Genomic DNA, 17,618 nt, shown 5'->3' on the forward strand with positions numbered 1-17,618 from the left:
GATTCAAAATTGCCTCAGTGGTGTTGATTCCTAGAAATCATTTACTTTTCCTTAGCTTGAAGATTGGTTTTCAATGTTTTGTTTGTTTTTTTCCTTTTTTAAAAACAAATGACTTAGTTTAACCTAACAATTTTCTTACGTCTCCTATTTAAATAAAAATCCTAAAAGAATTTAGCAAGTGTAATCTTTTGCAACAGTAAACATTGACAAACTGTTTAAATCTTCTGTATATTTTTCACCGCCTCTGTTTCATTCTGTTTTCTGGCTAGTCAAAGAGTGGTCTGGAGACCAGCAGCATGAGCATCACTTCAAAGCTTGTTACAAATGCAGAATCTGAGGCCTGTCCCTAAACGTACTGAGTCAGAGTCTGCACTTTAGCAATTTCCCCAGGTGATTTATATGCATGTTAGTATTTGATTTATTTCATTACTTCATTCCAACAAACAGAATTCTCCATTTTGTACCTGGTTCCCATTAGACAATAATCATCAGAATCAGCTTATTTACTCTATGCAAGACCCTCTTATTCCTAAAACATCATGCCTTTGCTAATGATAATTTTGGGCACTGATAATTTATATAATTTATACAATTTAGTGATGACAGTAATACTGGTTTTTGTTAGGATGATATAGGTCAGTCAGTCAACTTTCAAAATATAGAGCAGAAAACAATAATAGCAGCTCTAGGGCTATGTTCAGATATATCCTTGGTCTGCTGTTGCTGGTTAATTAAGAGATAGAGGACTCAGCTTTTGAGGCCTAGTTGATTTTCATGAGAGTCAGTAACTGATCTGTAATTAAAGACTCTACCCCGAATCCTCTTCTATAAATATTTCAGACCATATAGAACCCAGATGAGAGAATATGAATACAAATTGGAGAAGACTAAGGAGTCAGGAGGCTAAATGCAATGTGGAATTCCTGAACTGAAAAGGAACACGTGACTAAACTCATGAAATGTTAAGTCTGTAGTTTAATTAATAGTAGTGAATCAATGTTTTGATAATTGAAGCTTAGTTTTGGTGATTATACTGTAGGTATGTAAAATGTTAACATTAGAGGAAGCTGGGTGAAGGGTATGAGGAATTCTGAATTTACTGTTGCAACTCTTCCTGTAAATCTAAAAATATTTCAAAATTAAGAGTTTAAAAAAGTCAAAATGAAGCCACATGGCATGGCATAAATGTTTTGTTTATAATAGCAAGCAGAATGTCTGAGGAACATAGCCAAAGTTTTAGGTATTAACTTGCGTATCAGAGTTAGAGAAGATATTAAACTAGAAAGATGTTTGCTTTCTATCAGGGCTAGGCTGGATCTGAGTCTGGTAGAGAGAGAGACGAATGCCCAAGTGATTGTTTTCATAATGCTTTCCAAAAGTCAGATGATGATGTGGAGTCTTATTATTTTGTGTTGTTGCAAGACTTCTGTGTTTGCACAGTGGTTGACATGTGTATGGAATGCTGATGTTTAGTGAAGGAATGAATGAAATTGGTTAGTATGATGAAACATGAATATAGTCCATGTCATTTGAATAAATGGCGGTAAGAAATAAACCCTGCATTTTCATATTTCATCCCCCCCTACTCACCCCCCACTTCACAATGCACCTTATGCATTTAGGCAGAAAGCTGCAGACTGGGTGAAGCAAGTTATCCAGATTCCTGTGAAGAAATTAAAAGGCTTTTATTTTTAAGTGACTTTTGCTGCCACTTCTTAACCCTGACAATTATTAACTTCTTCAAAAATAACTATTTTTGACATGCCAGTGAAAGACATGAAGGTAGTGGTTAACAATGAAGCCTCGAAGTAGTTAAACTTGGTTTCTATTCCACTGGTGCAACTTAGTAGCTAGCTGTATAACCTCTGGCAAAATACTTAACTTTATATCCTCACTTTCTCCTAAAATAAGGATACTTCATAGAACTAAGAAGAAATTATCTTCAGAGAGCTTAAGTCAGCTCCTGTCACATAGTAGAGCACTTTTAAAAGAGGTAGGAACAACATATTCATATGGTAAACCTTTATCGAGCAGCTCTTGTCTGCAGATGATATGCTGAGAGTTGGGAGTACAGACTATCGTCCCCTATTCTCTGCTCCCGAGGAACTTAGTCTGATGTGATAGACAGATAAGTAAAATAATAAATAATAATAGCAACGATAGCTTCTGTTTATTGGCTACCTACTGTGTTTCAATCGCAATATAATATCTATTTCTGTTAATACAACTACTTTATGAAATGTAAATATTGTCTCTATTTTTCAGATGAGGAAACCAAGGCTCCAAGAAGTTAAGTAATTTGTCCAAGATTACATAGCTAATGGAAAACCCAAGATTTGATCCCCAATCTGCCTAACACCAAAGTCTTTCTTAACCCATTCTTCAGATGATTACAAATCCAGTGTTTGGCAGAGGGCAGTGGCTCACACCTGTAGTCCCAGCACTTTGGGGACTGAGGCAGGAGGATCAGTTGAGCCAAGGAGTTTAAGACCAGCCTCCACAACATAGTGAGACCTTGTCTCTACCCAAAAAAAAATAATAATAGTTAAAAAAAAATTAGCCAGGCATGGTCGTGTGAGTCTGTGGTCCCAGCTCTTTGGAAGGCTGAGGCAAAAAGATCACTTGAGCTTGGGAGATGAAGGCTACAGTGAGCTGTGATTCACACCTCTGTCCCCCAGCTTGGGCAACAGAGCAAGACCAGTCTCAAAAACATATATAAATATAACATTTGAAGTGCTTTGACAAGGTTATAGAAGACCTCAGCACATGTAATATTGTTACAGCTTAGTGAGCCTGTCCTTCAGTGTTTCTTTTAATATTCCTATAGACCCAAGTTTCTATATTCATATTACCTACAGAAAATAGAAATAATTACTTAGTACCATTCCTCTTGTAAGTGAACAGGAAGCTTTCTTTGTGCTAGATTTGTAAAGCAGAGGTTGAAACTGGGCTACCACGGGTCCAGAGAAGCGTTCCTAGCTCTTGTTCTCTTGCCTGTGAAGTGTACCATGAGAGCCTAAGGCAATAAAGAGGCCAGGCCACCTTCTTTACAGGCCTCTGTCCCATTCACTCCTTTGAGTTTATTTCACCAGGTCTGGGGAATTTCAGAATGATGTGACTCTATAAGGGCTCCTGGAGACATTAAAACTTACCAATGGGCCAGGTGGTGGCTCACACCTATAATCCCAGCACTTTGGGAGGCCACGGCGGGTGGATTGCTTCAGCCCAGGATTTGGAGACCAGCCTGGGAAACATAGCGAATCCCTGTCTCTACAAAAAATTTTACAAAAATTAGCCGGGTATGGTGGAGCACACCTGTGCTACTCAGGAGGTTGAAGTGCAAGGACTGCTGTGAGCTGAGATCGTGCCACTGCACTCCAGCCTGGGCAACAGAGCAAGACCCTGTCTCAAAAAAAAAAAACCTTACCTGTGCTATTTGGAGAGTATCCTCAATTTACAGGCACTAAAACTCATCCTGTGATTATGGTTTAAAGTGCAGCAATTATTGTATGTATTTCAGGATCTCTGAACACACATCCAAGAGTTTCTTGTGCTGCTTTATCCTGTGAGTGAAATTAACATTTGAACATAGTCCTTGACTCATTTAACATCTAGTCCTTGACTCATGAGAACATCTAGTTCCTGACTCATGGGAACATCTAGTCCTTGACTCATCTGAGAGTGTAGTTTTTCTGGAAAATTAGAAATATATATATCTGTATGTGTCCATATGGGATACGGTGTTCTAGGGGTGGTTAGTCATAGAGGTGGTATTGTGAAGATAAGGCCTTTCTGACAGTCATTTTGGAAAGTGGACTGTGGAGCTGAGCTGAGGTTACTTTGTAAAGAGAGAACTTCTGCCTGGCACCCCCATTGCCTCACACTCCTGGATACCAAAGGCAGACCACAGTGGTGTTCACTAGGTTTAGACTGTATCTGAAGCTCTTTCCCCAGATGTACCGTCTTTTCTCTCTTAAACCCTTAAGCTCCCTCTAACTTTTTCTACCACTCCTATCTACTTTTTTGGGACCTTTTTCTCTGAAAGGCAACAGTTGGTGGTAATGGTTTCACAGGAGGAGGAGAGCTGACCTTTCACGTCTAGTATGCTCTGGCATTTTACATTCTTAATCTCATTTAATCCTTGCAGCATCCTATCTGGGTAGGTGGATTATCCCTACATTTATAGATGTGGAAAAAATAACTTTCCTAGAGGACTTGAAGCTTGAAAGTGATAAAACTGGAAATTAGCTCTAGTTCTTATAACTTCATAGATTGTACTCTTCCACGAAGCTGTAATGATGGGGATCATTACTGTTATTACTGTTACTACTGCTTGCCACTAGTTTTTATGTTAGCAAGCTAAGAGAATGCTTTGCCTAAGGTGCACAAGTATGTATGATCTCAAGGTATGAATGGAGTGAGCTGATTTTAACACATTGGGCCTTTACAGCAACCTGCTGACTAGGTATATTTATCATTTTAACTTTACAGATGGGGGAAACTAAGGCTCACAAAGACTGATCCAAAGTCACAAAGCCAGTCAATCTGTCTGGCAGTGGAGACTCGATCCAGTCTTTCTTGAGCCATCTCTTAAAGCTCACTGTGCATGCAATGCTGCGCTCCTGCTGGCTGGAGAGCCAGTTCCTGTCACTAAGACAGGTTCTTCCGTTAGGAGTATGGAGCAACATAAGACAGCATGAGTATAACTTAACAAAATAATAGGAATTTGTTTCTTCGGTAAGAACATGAGACTATAAAGGCTTAGCAAAAGGGTATAAACTTGCATTTATAACAATACTTACTAAATTTTTAAATGCATATTGAAGGCATCTGAGTAGTGTTTCTAGAGTGCATTCTCTGTATCAAAACCATAGATTCAGTATGGCTAAGATCATAAGAAGAAGGCCATTAACTGTTTTGAACTATAATGCCACTACGATCCATAAATTAGTAAATGAGTGATGGTGATAGGTGGCTTATGGCTGGGCTATATGGCCATCAGATGTTAATGAGCTATTCAGATGGGTATCTGCCTAAAACAGGATATGTGGACCAACACTTACAGGGTTGTCACTTAGGAAACGCTGCACTCAGTTGCCTTCAAGGGTTATGTATCTGGGGTAATGGCAGCCAGACAGTCGGTTATGTTTAGGTGAATATCTTAGAGTTTTACTCATTTGTTTCTTTCCTTATAGACCATTTAAAATAAAGAGCTCTTTAGCAGCCATCGGGTAATTGAAATTCTAAGATTATCAAATACTAGTTGGGTTGTCCACTTTAAGGCTGATTTTCTTTCACATGATATAAAGTCTTTTACCAATCTCTCACTTACTCTCTTTGGGAAGAAAACTTGATTCACTGACACATACATTCAGCAACATGTATTGAGTACTTACTATTTGCTAGTCATTGTGCTAATGCCAGGGAAACATCACAAGATAAGATGCCATCCCAGTCCTCACAGTAAATAGTAGTGATATTGTTAATACAGCATATTATAGAATTTATTACAGAGAAATGCAGTATAGTTTGAGAGCACAGATGAAAGTAACATTTATTTCCATCCCAATAGATTTCGGTTTTGGAAATTTCTTTAAAAGTGGTGAACTGCTGGCAACATGGTGTGGCAGCCCCCCTTATGCAGCCCCAGAAGTCTTTGAAGGGCAGCAGTATGAAGGACCACAGCTGGACATCTGGGTACTGCTTTGCTTTGCTGTGTTGTTAAATGCATCTATAATGATAATACTTGGTGCTCTGGCCCATCTTAGAAGCTCCTGGTACTTAACACATAAGCAGTATTTCATATTTTCCCCATCCACTGGACTATACTTACTCAGAGCATCTTGAAATGGATCCCTCGGAAAGACTCTCTAAGGATAGGTGTTGTCATCCTAATATCAGCAGTAATTTAAAGTTAAGTAGTAATCAAAATGATCAGATTCAAATTCTTTGGTATTTATCATAAGATACTTATTATAGTAGTCAGGGTTTTGGATTTTTTCAAATTCTGAGAAAATAATAAATTCAGACAGGAATTTTTCAGTCCATATGATTTCAAGAGCCCTGGGGATGTTCAGGAAAACAAAGAGCGTTTGACGTTCTTGGTAGAAAAGTCTCTGCATTGTTTTCTTCCCTAGAGTATGGGAGTTGTTCTTTACGTCCTTGTCTGTGGAGCTCTGCCCTTTGATGGACCGACTCTTCCAATTTTGAGACAGAGGGTTCTGGAAGGAAGATTCCGGATTCCGTATTTCATGTCAGAAGGTAACAAGCTTTTCATCTTACTTATGGTGTTTTACAGTGTTAGTGCTCCAAGTGAAAGGCCTAGGTAAAAGCTTCTTTTTTTTCCAAGAGTTTGGGTGCCAAATGAAGTGACTGAGCTATAGGTTAAAAGCTCTAGAAAGAAGCAAACTCCTTTATGTAGGCGAGACAGGTTCCAGCCTTCTACTTGTAACTGAACACACAGCATTTCCCAGATTAACAGCAGCATACCTTCTCATTCATTCTGGGTCTATAAATGTCCCAGGTTTATTTTAGATTTAACGAAGCCCTTTGTAGATACAGACTCAAAACCATTTTACTCCAATATGTAATGGATTTTATAAAATTAAAAATTTTTAATTAAAAAGCCAACTGGCAAAATTCTGCTAAATTCAGATGAGATGCCATAATCCCTGCCTGTCGTGTATTGAACTGTTACCTAGACAGCAGTTAAGTTTACCCCTTAGTTTCATTTTGGTAAAATTATTCTTAACTTTTTTCTTTCTACTAACAGTAGAAATAATACTCTTTGTAGTTAAGAGCATGGACTGTGAAGCCAGACTACCATACTGCCTGATTTTAATCCTGAGTCCACCGGTTACTGGCCATATGACTTTCACAAGTTTTATCTCCTCTCTCTCTGCTTCAATTTCCCCATCTATGAAATGGAAATAGCAATAGCTCCTACCCCACGGGTGTTGTAAGGTTTAATTAAATTAATCTGTCAATCAGGTATGGTGGTTTATACCTGTAATTCCAGTGGTTTGGGAGGCCAAGGCAGGAGGATCTGTTAAGGCCAGGAGTTGGAGACCAGCCTGGACAATATTGCAAGACCCTGTCTCTACAAAAAAAAAAAAAAAATTTTTCAATTAGCCTGTTGTGGTGGCATGCACCAGTAGTCCTAGCTACTCAGGAAGCTGAGGCAGGAGGATTGCTTGCAGTGAGCTGTGATTGCATTACTGCACTCCATCCTGGGCACCCTGACCAAGAATGAGACCCTGTCTCCAATAATAATAATAATAGTTAATAAGCATAATCTATGTAAAGCACTTAGCACAGCGCCTGGCATATAGTGACAGGAGGTGAGCTTATGTGTGAGTGAAGAGCATCATGTCAGCTCAGAGAATATGCTAGTGCTCAAAGTTGCAGCAGTGCAGTTTTCTTGGTGTAGTCAGAAGTAAGTAATATTTTACATACACTTTTCTCGCTACAGTGATATGGAGGAGAGCAGCAGCCCATTGGAGAGCTCTTTGCCTTGCTTACATAGCCTTAGTATATCAGCATTAGATATGACTGAGAATCGATTTACTGTCTGCTTGTTCTAGGAATGAGGCTTATTTATTTTCTTTAGTGGAAATCAAAGTCTGTTTCTAGATATTTTCAGTTGCAAAATTCAGTAGAAAGTTTCATTTAGCCCAGAATCTGATAGACCTACACCCTCCTGTTTTTCTTAGGTATTTGTTCACCACGTTAACTTGACAAATATAAGTAGCCTGCATGTATTCATTTATTCATTTGACCTTCCATTTTCCAGTAGAGGATACAAAGATTAACACCCTTGTACAAAGTCACGAGTCAAGCAAATAACCCTGAAGTGCAAAGTGCTTTATGTGACTTTTGTAACATTGTGTTTTCTATAGATTGCGAGCACCTTATTCGAAGGATGTTGGTCCTAGACCCATCCAAACGGCTAACCATAGCTCAAATCAGGGAGCATAAATGGATGCTCATAGAAGTTCCTGTTCAGAGACCTGTTCTGTATCCACAAGAGCAAGAAAATGAGCCATCCATCGGGGAGTTTAATGAGCAGGTTCTGCGACTGATGCACAGCCTTGGAATAGATCAGCAGAAAACCATTGAGGTAAAGTGATCAGAGATTTGACTAAAGGTATTTCAGGGTTCTACTGCACTTAGCTACTTGAACTTTCATACTCACACCTGTCATCCTGGTCTTTTAGCACATGTATCCCCAGCGCCTAGGCGTACTGTTCAGTGTTCCCTATTGATGACATCAGACTCTATTTATATTTACTTTTATTCAGCATCTTAAATTCCTTTCTTTGCCCCATCTGCCAAAACATTCGAGAGGAGGCATTTATAAAAGAGTCAGAAAAGGCAAAGATGGAAGCTTAACAAATACAAGGTAGAAAGTTGCTTCCAAGATGAAACATGAAGTTTTACATAGGTATTTAACTAGTTTGTATGGAACATAAATGTGCAGCTAGGCAAAGGGCCAAGCAAGAAACAAGAAGGGTAGGTATCAGGTTTAAGAAAGCCGGGGAATTTAGATTGTGAACTGGAGAAACTAAGAAGGCAAAAACAGGTGGGCTCCTGATTTGGAAGTATTTAGGGGTCATAGAACTGTGAAGGGTCATGAACCTGGAAAATTCCTCTTGGCTTTTATTTCTGTCCTCAAATAGTTAGCATACTCATAGGATATACATATTTCTAATACTTCTACAATAGTAAAAAAGCAAACAGTGCTCTTGAGGAAGAAACATAACAAGAATATCAAATGCCGCCTTGTTTGCTGTGAAAGACCAAGGCTCCATGCTGTACTGCCTTTCCCCTGCCACGTAGCCATAAGTGAAACCAAACTGACTCTCCTGCTTTGCTCACTGTGCGCTCAGGGATGTTTTTCTGTACTTGTCCCTGAAGTGCATCCAGAGCGGTAGCTGGGCGTGCAATTCCACTGACCTGTGATTTTTGCTGAGACGGCTCTGCATCCCGGTGCCCTGCACAGCACCCATGCCGACTGTCAGGTGGAATTAGAAGCCAAAGGAGCAGTTGTTTCCCTGTTCCCTCAGTATCTGGGAAAGCTGGCAGGCTGGAGATGTGAACATTTGGGAAGCAACTTTATTTTCAAGGTTTTAAGAGGGTGGGACTGCAAAAACAAGAGGAAAAAATTACCTAAGAACGGAGACATAGTGTCTCTCAATTTAGCATCCAGATGCCATTCTCCAGCCCAAAATAATCATCAGAAAGTTCTCCACATACTTTAACCATTCACTTCAGAGTTTTCAATGGTTCAGATTTGTGTTGAAGCCATGGAATTAGAGCCTCGGGCTCAGGTTGCTAACTGACCTTACACCGCCGTTACAGCTATGAGATGGGGGCCATGTGGTAGCATTGGGGAATGTCTACATGAGATAATGATGGCATTTTCTCTGACTGGAGAAAAATAAATGGATCTTGTTCATGTAAAAGGGCTGGTCAACCCATTTAAAGGGATCATCATTTATATAATTAATACTAGGCCGGGCACAGTGGCTCAAGCCTGTAATCCCAGCACTTTGGGAGGCCAAGACAGGCGGATCACGAGGTCAGGAGATCGAGACCATACTGGCTAACCTGGTGAAACCCCGTCTCTACTAAAAAAAATACAAAAAATTAGCCGGGTGTAGTGGTGGGCGCCTGTAGTCCCAGCTACTCAGGAGGCTGAGGCAGGAGAATGGCGAGAACCCGGAAGGCGGAGCTTGCAGTGAGCTGAGATCCGGCCACTGCACTCCAGCCTGGGCAACAGAGGAAGACTCCGTCTCAAAAAAAAAAAAATTAATACTAGAGACTTGAAGTTTTCTGCCTTCCAGTCTTAATTTTGGAGCAGCTTTCATCTTGAGACACACTTTGTTTTTCACTCTGTTTTTAACAGCACACGTTTCTTTCCCCTTATTTTTAGGCATGTATAGATCATTGCATTGGTCTTTACGGCTCTTTGCCTTTACCACTTGTTTTTTCTTTCAGTCTTTGCAGAACAAGAGCTATAACCACTTTGCTGCCATTTATTTCTTGTTGGTGGAGCGCCTGAAATCACATAGGAGCAGTTTCCCAGTGGAGCAGAGACTTGACGGCCGCCAGCGTCGGCCTAGCACCATTGCTGAGCAAACAGTTGCCAAGGTAATGCCCCCTTAGCTGAGTGCATGTGCCTGTTCACATGTTCGACAGATTTTTCATATTATACACAGGGTTAGGATTTCACCCTCTACACTCTGTTTTTCTGTAGAGTTTCTGCCTGCCATTCACTAGATTCTCAAATGTTTTAGCACTTTCTCATTTTTAAGGGTTAACTTTATTTCAAGCAGTTTTTTAAAAGAGGTGTTTCTCTTTTTCATCATTCACAATGTTGAGAATTACTGTCACTAGCTTTCACATTCAATTCCATATAACAAATTTTTATTACGGATTTACCATGTGCAAGCTTCTATTCTTAGGCACTGTTGGGGGTAGGATATATAAACTACAGTCATTGCCCTCAGAGACATCACACTATAGAAGTGAAATAAGACAAGATCGTAAACAACCATCATTCACAATAGGGAAAGATGAGTGCTGTAGCAGAGCCAGGGACAGGGGAGAGAGGGGCACAACTGAACAGGGGAAACGGCGTGTAAGACACATCTTCACAGATGGGGAGGACTTGAGTGGTGAGCTGAGGCATTACTGTGAAGAGTTTTGAATGCCAAGGTAAAGAGTTTACTTACAACTCAGTAAGCAACAAGGACCTACTGAAGGCCGCTAAGCTGAAAAGTGATATAATTCTATCCATGCTTTAGGCTAATTAATCTGGTAGCATTGTGAAGGATGTGTCAGGAAGAGAAAAGAAGAAATGTGGAGAGAGCAGTTAGGAGAGTGTTACAGTAGAGACGAGAAATACCGAAGGCTTAAATATGGCACTGTTGGAAGCAGAAAAGAAGGGGCAAGTATAAGAACCATTTCAGAGGTAGACTCTGTATGAAGTTAGCAATGGTTCAGAGATGCAGCTCAGCGTGGTGGTTAGAAGCACCTGGAGCAAATCCCAAATTCTACCACTTCCTGCTATGTGACATTTTAAGTTTCTTAAGTCTTTTTGTGCCTTGGTTTCCCAAGTGTGTAATGGGGATAATAATAGAATGCTATGACAATTAAATTAGTTAATATCTGTGAAATAGCGAATGTTTGTGAAATACTATCTGCCTGGCACATAGTAAGTGCTATGTAAATGCTTGTTATATAAAGTAATAAATAAATATTGGGGAGGAAGGGACAACATGACTTAGAGATGACTCTGTTCTTGAGCCAGAGCCTGAGAAAATAGGGGTAGCATTAACTCAGTTGCTCATGAGGAAGATGTGGATCTTGATCCGAGGAGAGAGGCTGGGGCTAGAAATTTGGGAATCGTCCATGTAGAGGTTGAGATGAATAGTTGGTTAGTATGCTCCATTGACTTTCCTGTCCACTTCTGTGAGTAACTGCCTTTATTCAAAATAAAAATAAAGGCAGAAGAGTTTTGACTTTGTATTTCTTTGGCAGTTTTACAAAATTTACAGGATTATAATAAAATTTTGCACTGGCATCTGCAGAGTATGTTTTAAAAAAGGAAATTAAATCTTCTTGATTTTAGTAGGTAAGTGGTGTATTTTGTTATACATACTTTATATATAAAATAAGAGTATTGGCTGGGCGCGGTGGCTCACGCCTGTAATCCCAGCACTTTGGGAGGCCAAGGCGGGTGGATCACAAGGTCAGGAGATCAAGACTATCCTGGCCAACATGGTGAAACCCCGTCTCTACTAAAAATCTAAAAATTAGCCAGGCGTGGCAGTGCGCGCTTGTAGTCCCAGCTACTCAGGAGGCTGAGGCAGGAGAATCACTAGAACCTGGGAGGCAGAGGCTGCAGTGAGCCGAGATCCCGCCACTGCACTCCAGCCTGGGTGACAGAGTGAGACTCTGTCTCAAAAAAAAAAAAAAAAAAAAAATGTGAGTATTGATAACAGATGTGAGTAAAATAATGTATCAATATAGTTCCAGATACTTGAGTTAGAGTATCATTGAGCACTTGGAAATCTTCTAAGTTGAATGGTGTTGCTTTCAAGACAGAAAGAAGGAGATAAAATGAAAAACACTTAAGATGTAGTGGAACCCCTTCCTTCTTGCAAATGCCACTAGACAAAAGGATAGGAAGCTGGAAAGCCCCCAGGTCCAGCAGGCTTTCCCTGCCAAGTCTCTTTATTCTTCTTAAACATTACGCAAGTGAGGGAGTGGTGAGGGGTTATATAAACAGTTGTTCCTGAGCACGTGCATATGTTATTGTACACGATATCCTTTCATGTCTAGACTATGAGCAAATTCCCCGGCATATCTCAAATTATATTTAATTTGGCTTAGGGTTCAGATGCATAACATGGCTTCTTATGTTCAATAATTTTTTAATTACCAAGTACTCTGTGTCCTTTATGCATTGACCCAAGTCTCAATGGAACCTACTTAGTGTAACTAAAATGCTTCTACTTCAAATGGAGTCTTCAGTGCTTATTCACATGCTTGCCTGAGAGCCTTCTGGATGCTGAGCAACAGGCCCCTCCTCTCAGAGATTTCACATTTTGAGTTTTAGTGTTGAACTTGTTAAAAAATAGATTTCTGTTTTTATGGATATAAATGTGCCTAAAGTTTTAGTAAAGCCTTCTCACTTTAATTCCTTGATGTTCTAATTTTTTTTAAAGAAGTGGCAAATCACTTGTTTCTTGATATAGCAGCAAGAAATTGAGGAAACATGATCCAGTCAATACAAAGATAACGTGAGCCGTGGAATCATGCAGACCTCAGGTTCCACACCAAGCTGAGTGACTTCAGGCGAGTCAGCGTCTCTGAGCTCCTGTGCCCTTAAATACAGAATGGGAACAGCAATACATACTTCATTAGATTGCTACCAAGATACAATTGGTTAACCTGTACCAGAAGTTTTGTTCAACCAATAGAGCACTTACATGCCAGGCACAGTCCTAGCCACTGTGGCTTTAGAAGTACCCTGGAAACAGTCGCTCCCCTTAAGAAGTTCATAGCCTAGTTACAAAATACCCATTATGGCCTTGCACGGTTGCTTACGCCCATAATCCCAGCGCTTTGGGAGGCTAAGGCGGGCAGTTCGCTTGAGCCCAGGCTTTTGAGACCAGCCTGGGCAACATGGTGAAACGCCATCTCTACTAAAAATACAAAAATTAGCCGGTTATGGTGGTGCATGCCTATAATCCCAGCTATGCGGGAGACTGAGGCAGGAAAATCACTTGAACCCAAGAGACAGAGGTTGCAGTGAGCCGAGATCACACCACTGCATTCCAATCTGGGCAACACAGTGAGGCTCTGTCCCAAAAAGTAAAACATAAAAAAAAATAAAGTACCCATTATTATTATTTAGACAACAGTGGGATTCCCATCTTAGATTTGGAGTGCTTATGTCTGCTGTATAACATGCAGGAAGTATTAGATCTAACTGAGTTCAGACTATTTAGAAAAAATATGTCATGTCTTTGTCTCATACATTCTAACCACTAGTTTTGGTGGGGTTTTAGGGGAGGTTTTGTTTTTGAGATGGGGTCTTGCTGTGTCACCAAGGCCAGAGCACAGTGGCAATCACAGCTCACTTTAGCCTCAACCTCCTGGGCTCAGGCGATCCTCCCACCTCAGCTTCCCAAGCAGCTGGAACCACAAGTGCGTGCCACCACGCCCAGCTAATTATTTTTTTTATCTTTTGTAGAGATAGGGTCTTGCTATGTTGCCTAGGCTGGTCTCAAATTCCTGGGCTCAAGTAATCCTCCTACCGTGGCCTCCCAGAGTGTTGGGATTGCAGGACCTGATGAAGGTCACACAATTAGTGAACCACCACACCTGGCCTAACCACTAGTTTTTAAGAGTCCTTCCACTGCAAGTTTCCATCAGCTGTAAACAAACAAGAGTAAAACAATCACCTCCAATTCTTTAATTACTGTTTAGAGGTTGCCCTTCACAACAGGTTGTGCCTGTTTACTAGGGCTGCCATAACAAAATACCGCAGACCTAGTGGCTTCAACAACGGAAATTATTTTCTCACAGTCCGGGAGGCTGGAAATCAGGATGAGGGTGCCATGAGGGTTGCTATCTGGTGAGGCCTGTCTTCTTGGCTTGTAGCTGGCTGTCTTTTCACTGACTCCTTTTCTCTGCGCAAGTGTGGAGAGAAAGATCTCTGGTGTCTCTCCCTCCTCTTAATAAGGACACCTGCTGTGTGGGCTCAGGGCCCCACCCTTTGGACCTCATTTAACCTTAGTTACCTTCTTCAAGGCCCTGTCTCCAGATATCAGTGGCTCAACTTGTGAATTTTGGCAGGACACAATTCAGGTCATAACAAATACTTGCCTATTGGAATAGTAACGAGTTTCTCATAGGGAAGAATATTATTTTCATTTTAATGGTTCTGGAAAGCACAAAGTCCAAAGAAGAGATTAAAAGCAATAAACATGTGGTCTAAAGAGTGATCACAATTGGTTGGGCATAATCATTGAGTATTGACACTCCTAAAGAATATCTTGATAATATCTGCTTCTTGCATTATTAATTGACCATCTATTTATTTAATATTTGCTAATCAACTGTGCAATGCTGCGCATGCTGTTTGTATATTTATACCCTCTGTTGTTCCAAAAAGACTCCTTTAGTCCCCTCAGTGATCATAAGACTCCTAAAACCCACCATATTTCCTAGGAAGTGATTGTCACAACAAAAAGCGTTATTCCTTGATGCTATCTGTTACTCCTCTAACCGAGTCCACAGTCAGTTGTAGTAGTCCAGGTTGGATGTGAATGCTGTCAAGGACAATGTGCTACGCTTGGTCTGGCACAGCACCGTCTGGCCATTTAAAGCGTCCAAGCTAGTGGGAGTCAGGGACGGAGCAGCGTGTCATAGTTAGCGCATGGGCATCTCATTTCCATACGGCACCCTCGGTCATGCTTTGCCCTAATAATTTAGACTACCTTCATAGAGAAGGAGCAGTCTACTAAAGCTGGGAAGTAGAAATCAATTCTTCAGTTTTATCCTTTGATTGAAAGGCTAATGATGGGGGTAAGAAGAATGTAGCAAATACACTTTAGTGGGGAGTGTAAATTTTACATAGTGACTAGATAAAAATTTTACATAGTAGCTAGATAATTTAAATGCCTGATTTTGAAAGGAAAACGTTGTTTAACCTCAGAAGTAGCACAGAATATAAGCTTGAGGAGTGACAATACAAGGAAAGCTATCTCTTTATCACACTCTGAATCGTGTGCAGTTGTGTATTTGTTTGTTTTGGGGCATCCAGAACATTCTGACACTTTGCTAATGCTACTTTATTCTTTATCTTATACAGTATAGCCAATGATATTAATATTGGAATATACCAAATATAAAGTATGTTGAAAATATATTCAGAGTATATTCAAATATAAAGTATATTTCTAACATACACCCCCATCCTTGAAAATCGTCAATCCGAGATTCTAACTGGGAACCGTTAGTATTTGAGAACGAGACTGCATTCATTTTACAGTCTAATTCTTACATTCTTGTGATCATTCGGAGGCTTTAGGAAGAAGGGGAAAGGAGGAATTAATGTTACTGAGTTAAGGACATTGCATGTTACCTTTTAGAGTCCTGACTTCACTGAGAAGTTGGCATTGTGCTCTCACAGTTGAAGAAGGTAAGTTTCAGAGAAGTTAGGAAACTTGATTAAGGTCATACAATTTATAGGTGATGGAGCCAGGAATCAAACTCAGGTCTTGGGAGAGGAGAAGCTACAGTCTCATACCATTTGTCCCTTTGATTTGTCTGAATTTAAAATTCACCATCCTATAGCCCTTGAAATAACTATAGCCGGAAAAATATAGGCCATCCTTCTGCCTTTCATAGTCTAGTATGATGATTGTTTTCTCAGATGTGGTGCAGTGACTGTTATATTTAAAACACATCTAATAAATTATTCTGGTAGTTTTGAAGGGATGGTGATGAAAGGATCATTCAGCAACTTCATCTTTAAAATCAATCTTTGCCAATTGTCATAAGGAAAGATTCTCTTTTAAATGATTTTTTTTCCTTTTTTTTCTTTTCTTTTTTTTTTTTTTTTTTGAGACAGAGTCTCGCTCTGTTGCCCAGGCTGGAGTGCAGTGGCATGATCTCGGCTCACTGCAAGCTCCGCCTCCCGGGTTCACGCCATTCTCCTGCCTCAGCCTCCTGAGTAGCTGGGACTACAGGCATCCACCACCATGCCCGGCTAATTTTTTTTTTTTTTTTTTTGTATTTTTAGTAGAGATGGGGTTTCACCGTGTTAGCCAGGATGGTCTCAATCTCCTGACCTCATGATCCGCCTGCCTCAGCCTCCCAAAGTGCTGGGATTACAGGCATGGGCCACTGCGCCCGGCCTTAAATGATTTTTTAAAAGAAGCATTTGTAATGCTTGTTTCCCTAGAGTAGTTAACAAAGGAGACATGAGAACAGACTTCAAACCATCAGGAGCTTTCTATAGTGGGTTGACTTCAAAAACATAGCTTGCAGTAAACGCCTCTCCTTCCACTGGGCCAGCAGGCTGAGTCCAGGCTGTGCATCTCCTTAAAGGAAGGAAGATGTTCCTGTCACCCCACGTGACTGCTGCTTCTCTTTCTTCCTCTTCGCATACACCCTTACCAATAAATACATACCATCTCACCTACACCAAAAAGGTGGGTAGGGCAGACAGAGACATAGCACTGACTCCAGCGTCCCTTGTGTTGTAGTTACTTGTGGGTGTGTATATATCTGTCCCTGGTTTAATTTTGAGCTCCTAGGATTTTTCTATTCTTTATCTGTCTGGTAAGTATTATATTTAAAGAAAGCGATAAATATGTTTGTTGAATTGAAACGAGGAACATTCTTGATTCCTCACAAAAGCTAGCTTTCTTGTCACCTGTGTGAAAGTCAAGCATCCCCTCATGAGGCAGAACTGAAATTCTGTACGACCTCTTTCAGAGGAACTGATTGCTGAGTCTGCTTCAGACCACTGCCTGCACCATATGCATATTTCACCAAGTCTTTCTGGAGTTTCCAATAAATAAATATTCAGTCTTTAATTGCCACAGGAAGAATTATTTTATTCTTAGAACTTTGTGTATTTATAGAGAAGGTATTCATGTTCCCAAACTGTCTGTTCTTGCCATATTTACAGGCACAGACTGTAGGGCTCCCAGTGACCATGCATTCACCGAACATGAGGCTGCTGCGATCTGCCCTCCTGCCCCAGGCATCCAACGTGGAGGCCTTTTCATTTCCGGCATCTGGCTGTCAGGCAGAAGCTGCATTCATGGAAGAAGAGTGTGTGGACACTCCAAAGGTACGGCTGTGTTTGAGAGTCTCAGAACTGGCAGTGTGGCCAGAGATTTCAGTTTGGTCCACAAGTGTTTTACTTTGGCTTTATTGAACGTTATCATTTCCTTAAGTCACTCAGGAGTGATGCTTTTGTGGAGAAAAACCTAAGAACAGTGTCCAGGCTCAACTCTTGTCAGTGTTTATCATTGTGACCATTATGACCATTACGTAATTTGTCAGACCTCGTGGACTTCTGAAAAGTC

General features: G+C 40.5%; 1 protein-coding gene across 3 annotated transcripts in view; it reads left to right on the forward strand.

Annotated features, from left to right (window-relative positions):
* Positions 1-17,618, forward strand: part of SIK2 (salt inducible kinase 2) — a 130,578-nt gene that overhangs the window by 93,737 nt on the left and 19,223 nt on the right. For all 3 annotated transcript variants that reach the window (XR_007719298.1, XM_050757682.1, XM_050757681.1), the window contains 5 exons: positions 5,573-5,697; positions 6,138-6,261; positions 7,899-8,119; positions 10,000-10,152; positions 17,216-17,380. Coding sequence is in view for 2 of the 3 variants with exons in the window: in XM_050757682.1 (XP_050613639.1) it covers positions 5,573-5,697; positions 6,138-6,261; positions 7,899-8,119; positions 10,000-10,152; positions 17,216-17,380 (788 nt within the window). In the remaining variant the exon portion in view is untranslated. The remainder of the gene's footprint in view (positions 1-5,572; positions 5,698-6,137; positions 6,262-7,898; positions 8,120-9,999; positions 10,153-17,215; positions 17,381-17,618) is intronic.

Source organism: Macaca thibetana, chromosome 14 (assembly GCF_024542745.1).
Source record: "Macaca thibetana thibetana isolate TM-01 chromosome 14, ASM2454274v1, whole genome shotgun sequence".
NCBI lineage: Eukaryota > Metazoa > Chordata > Mammalia > Primates > Cercopithecidae > Macaca > Macaca thibetana.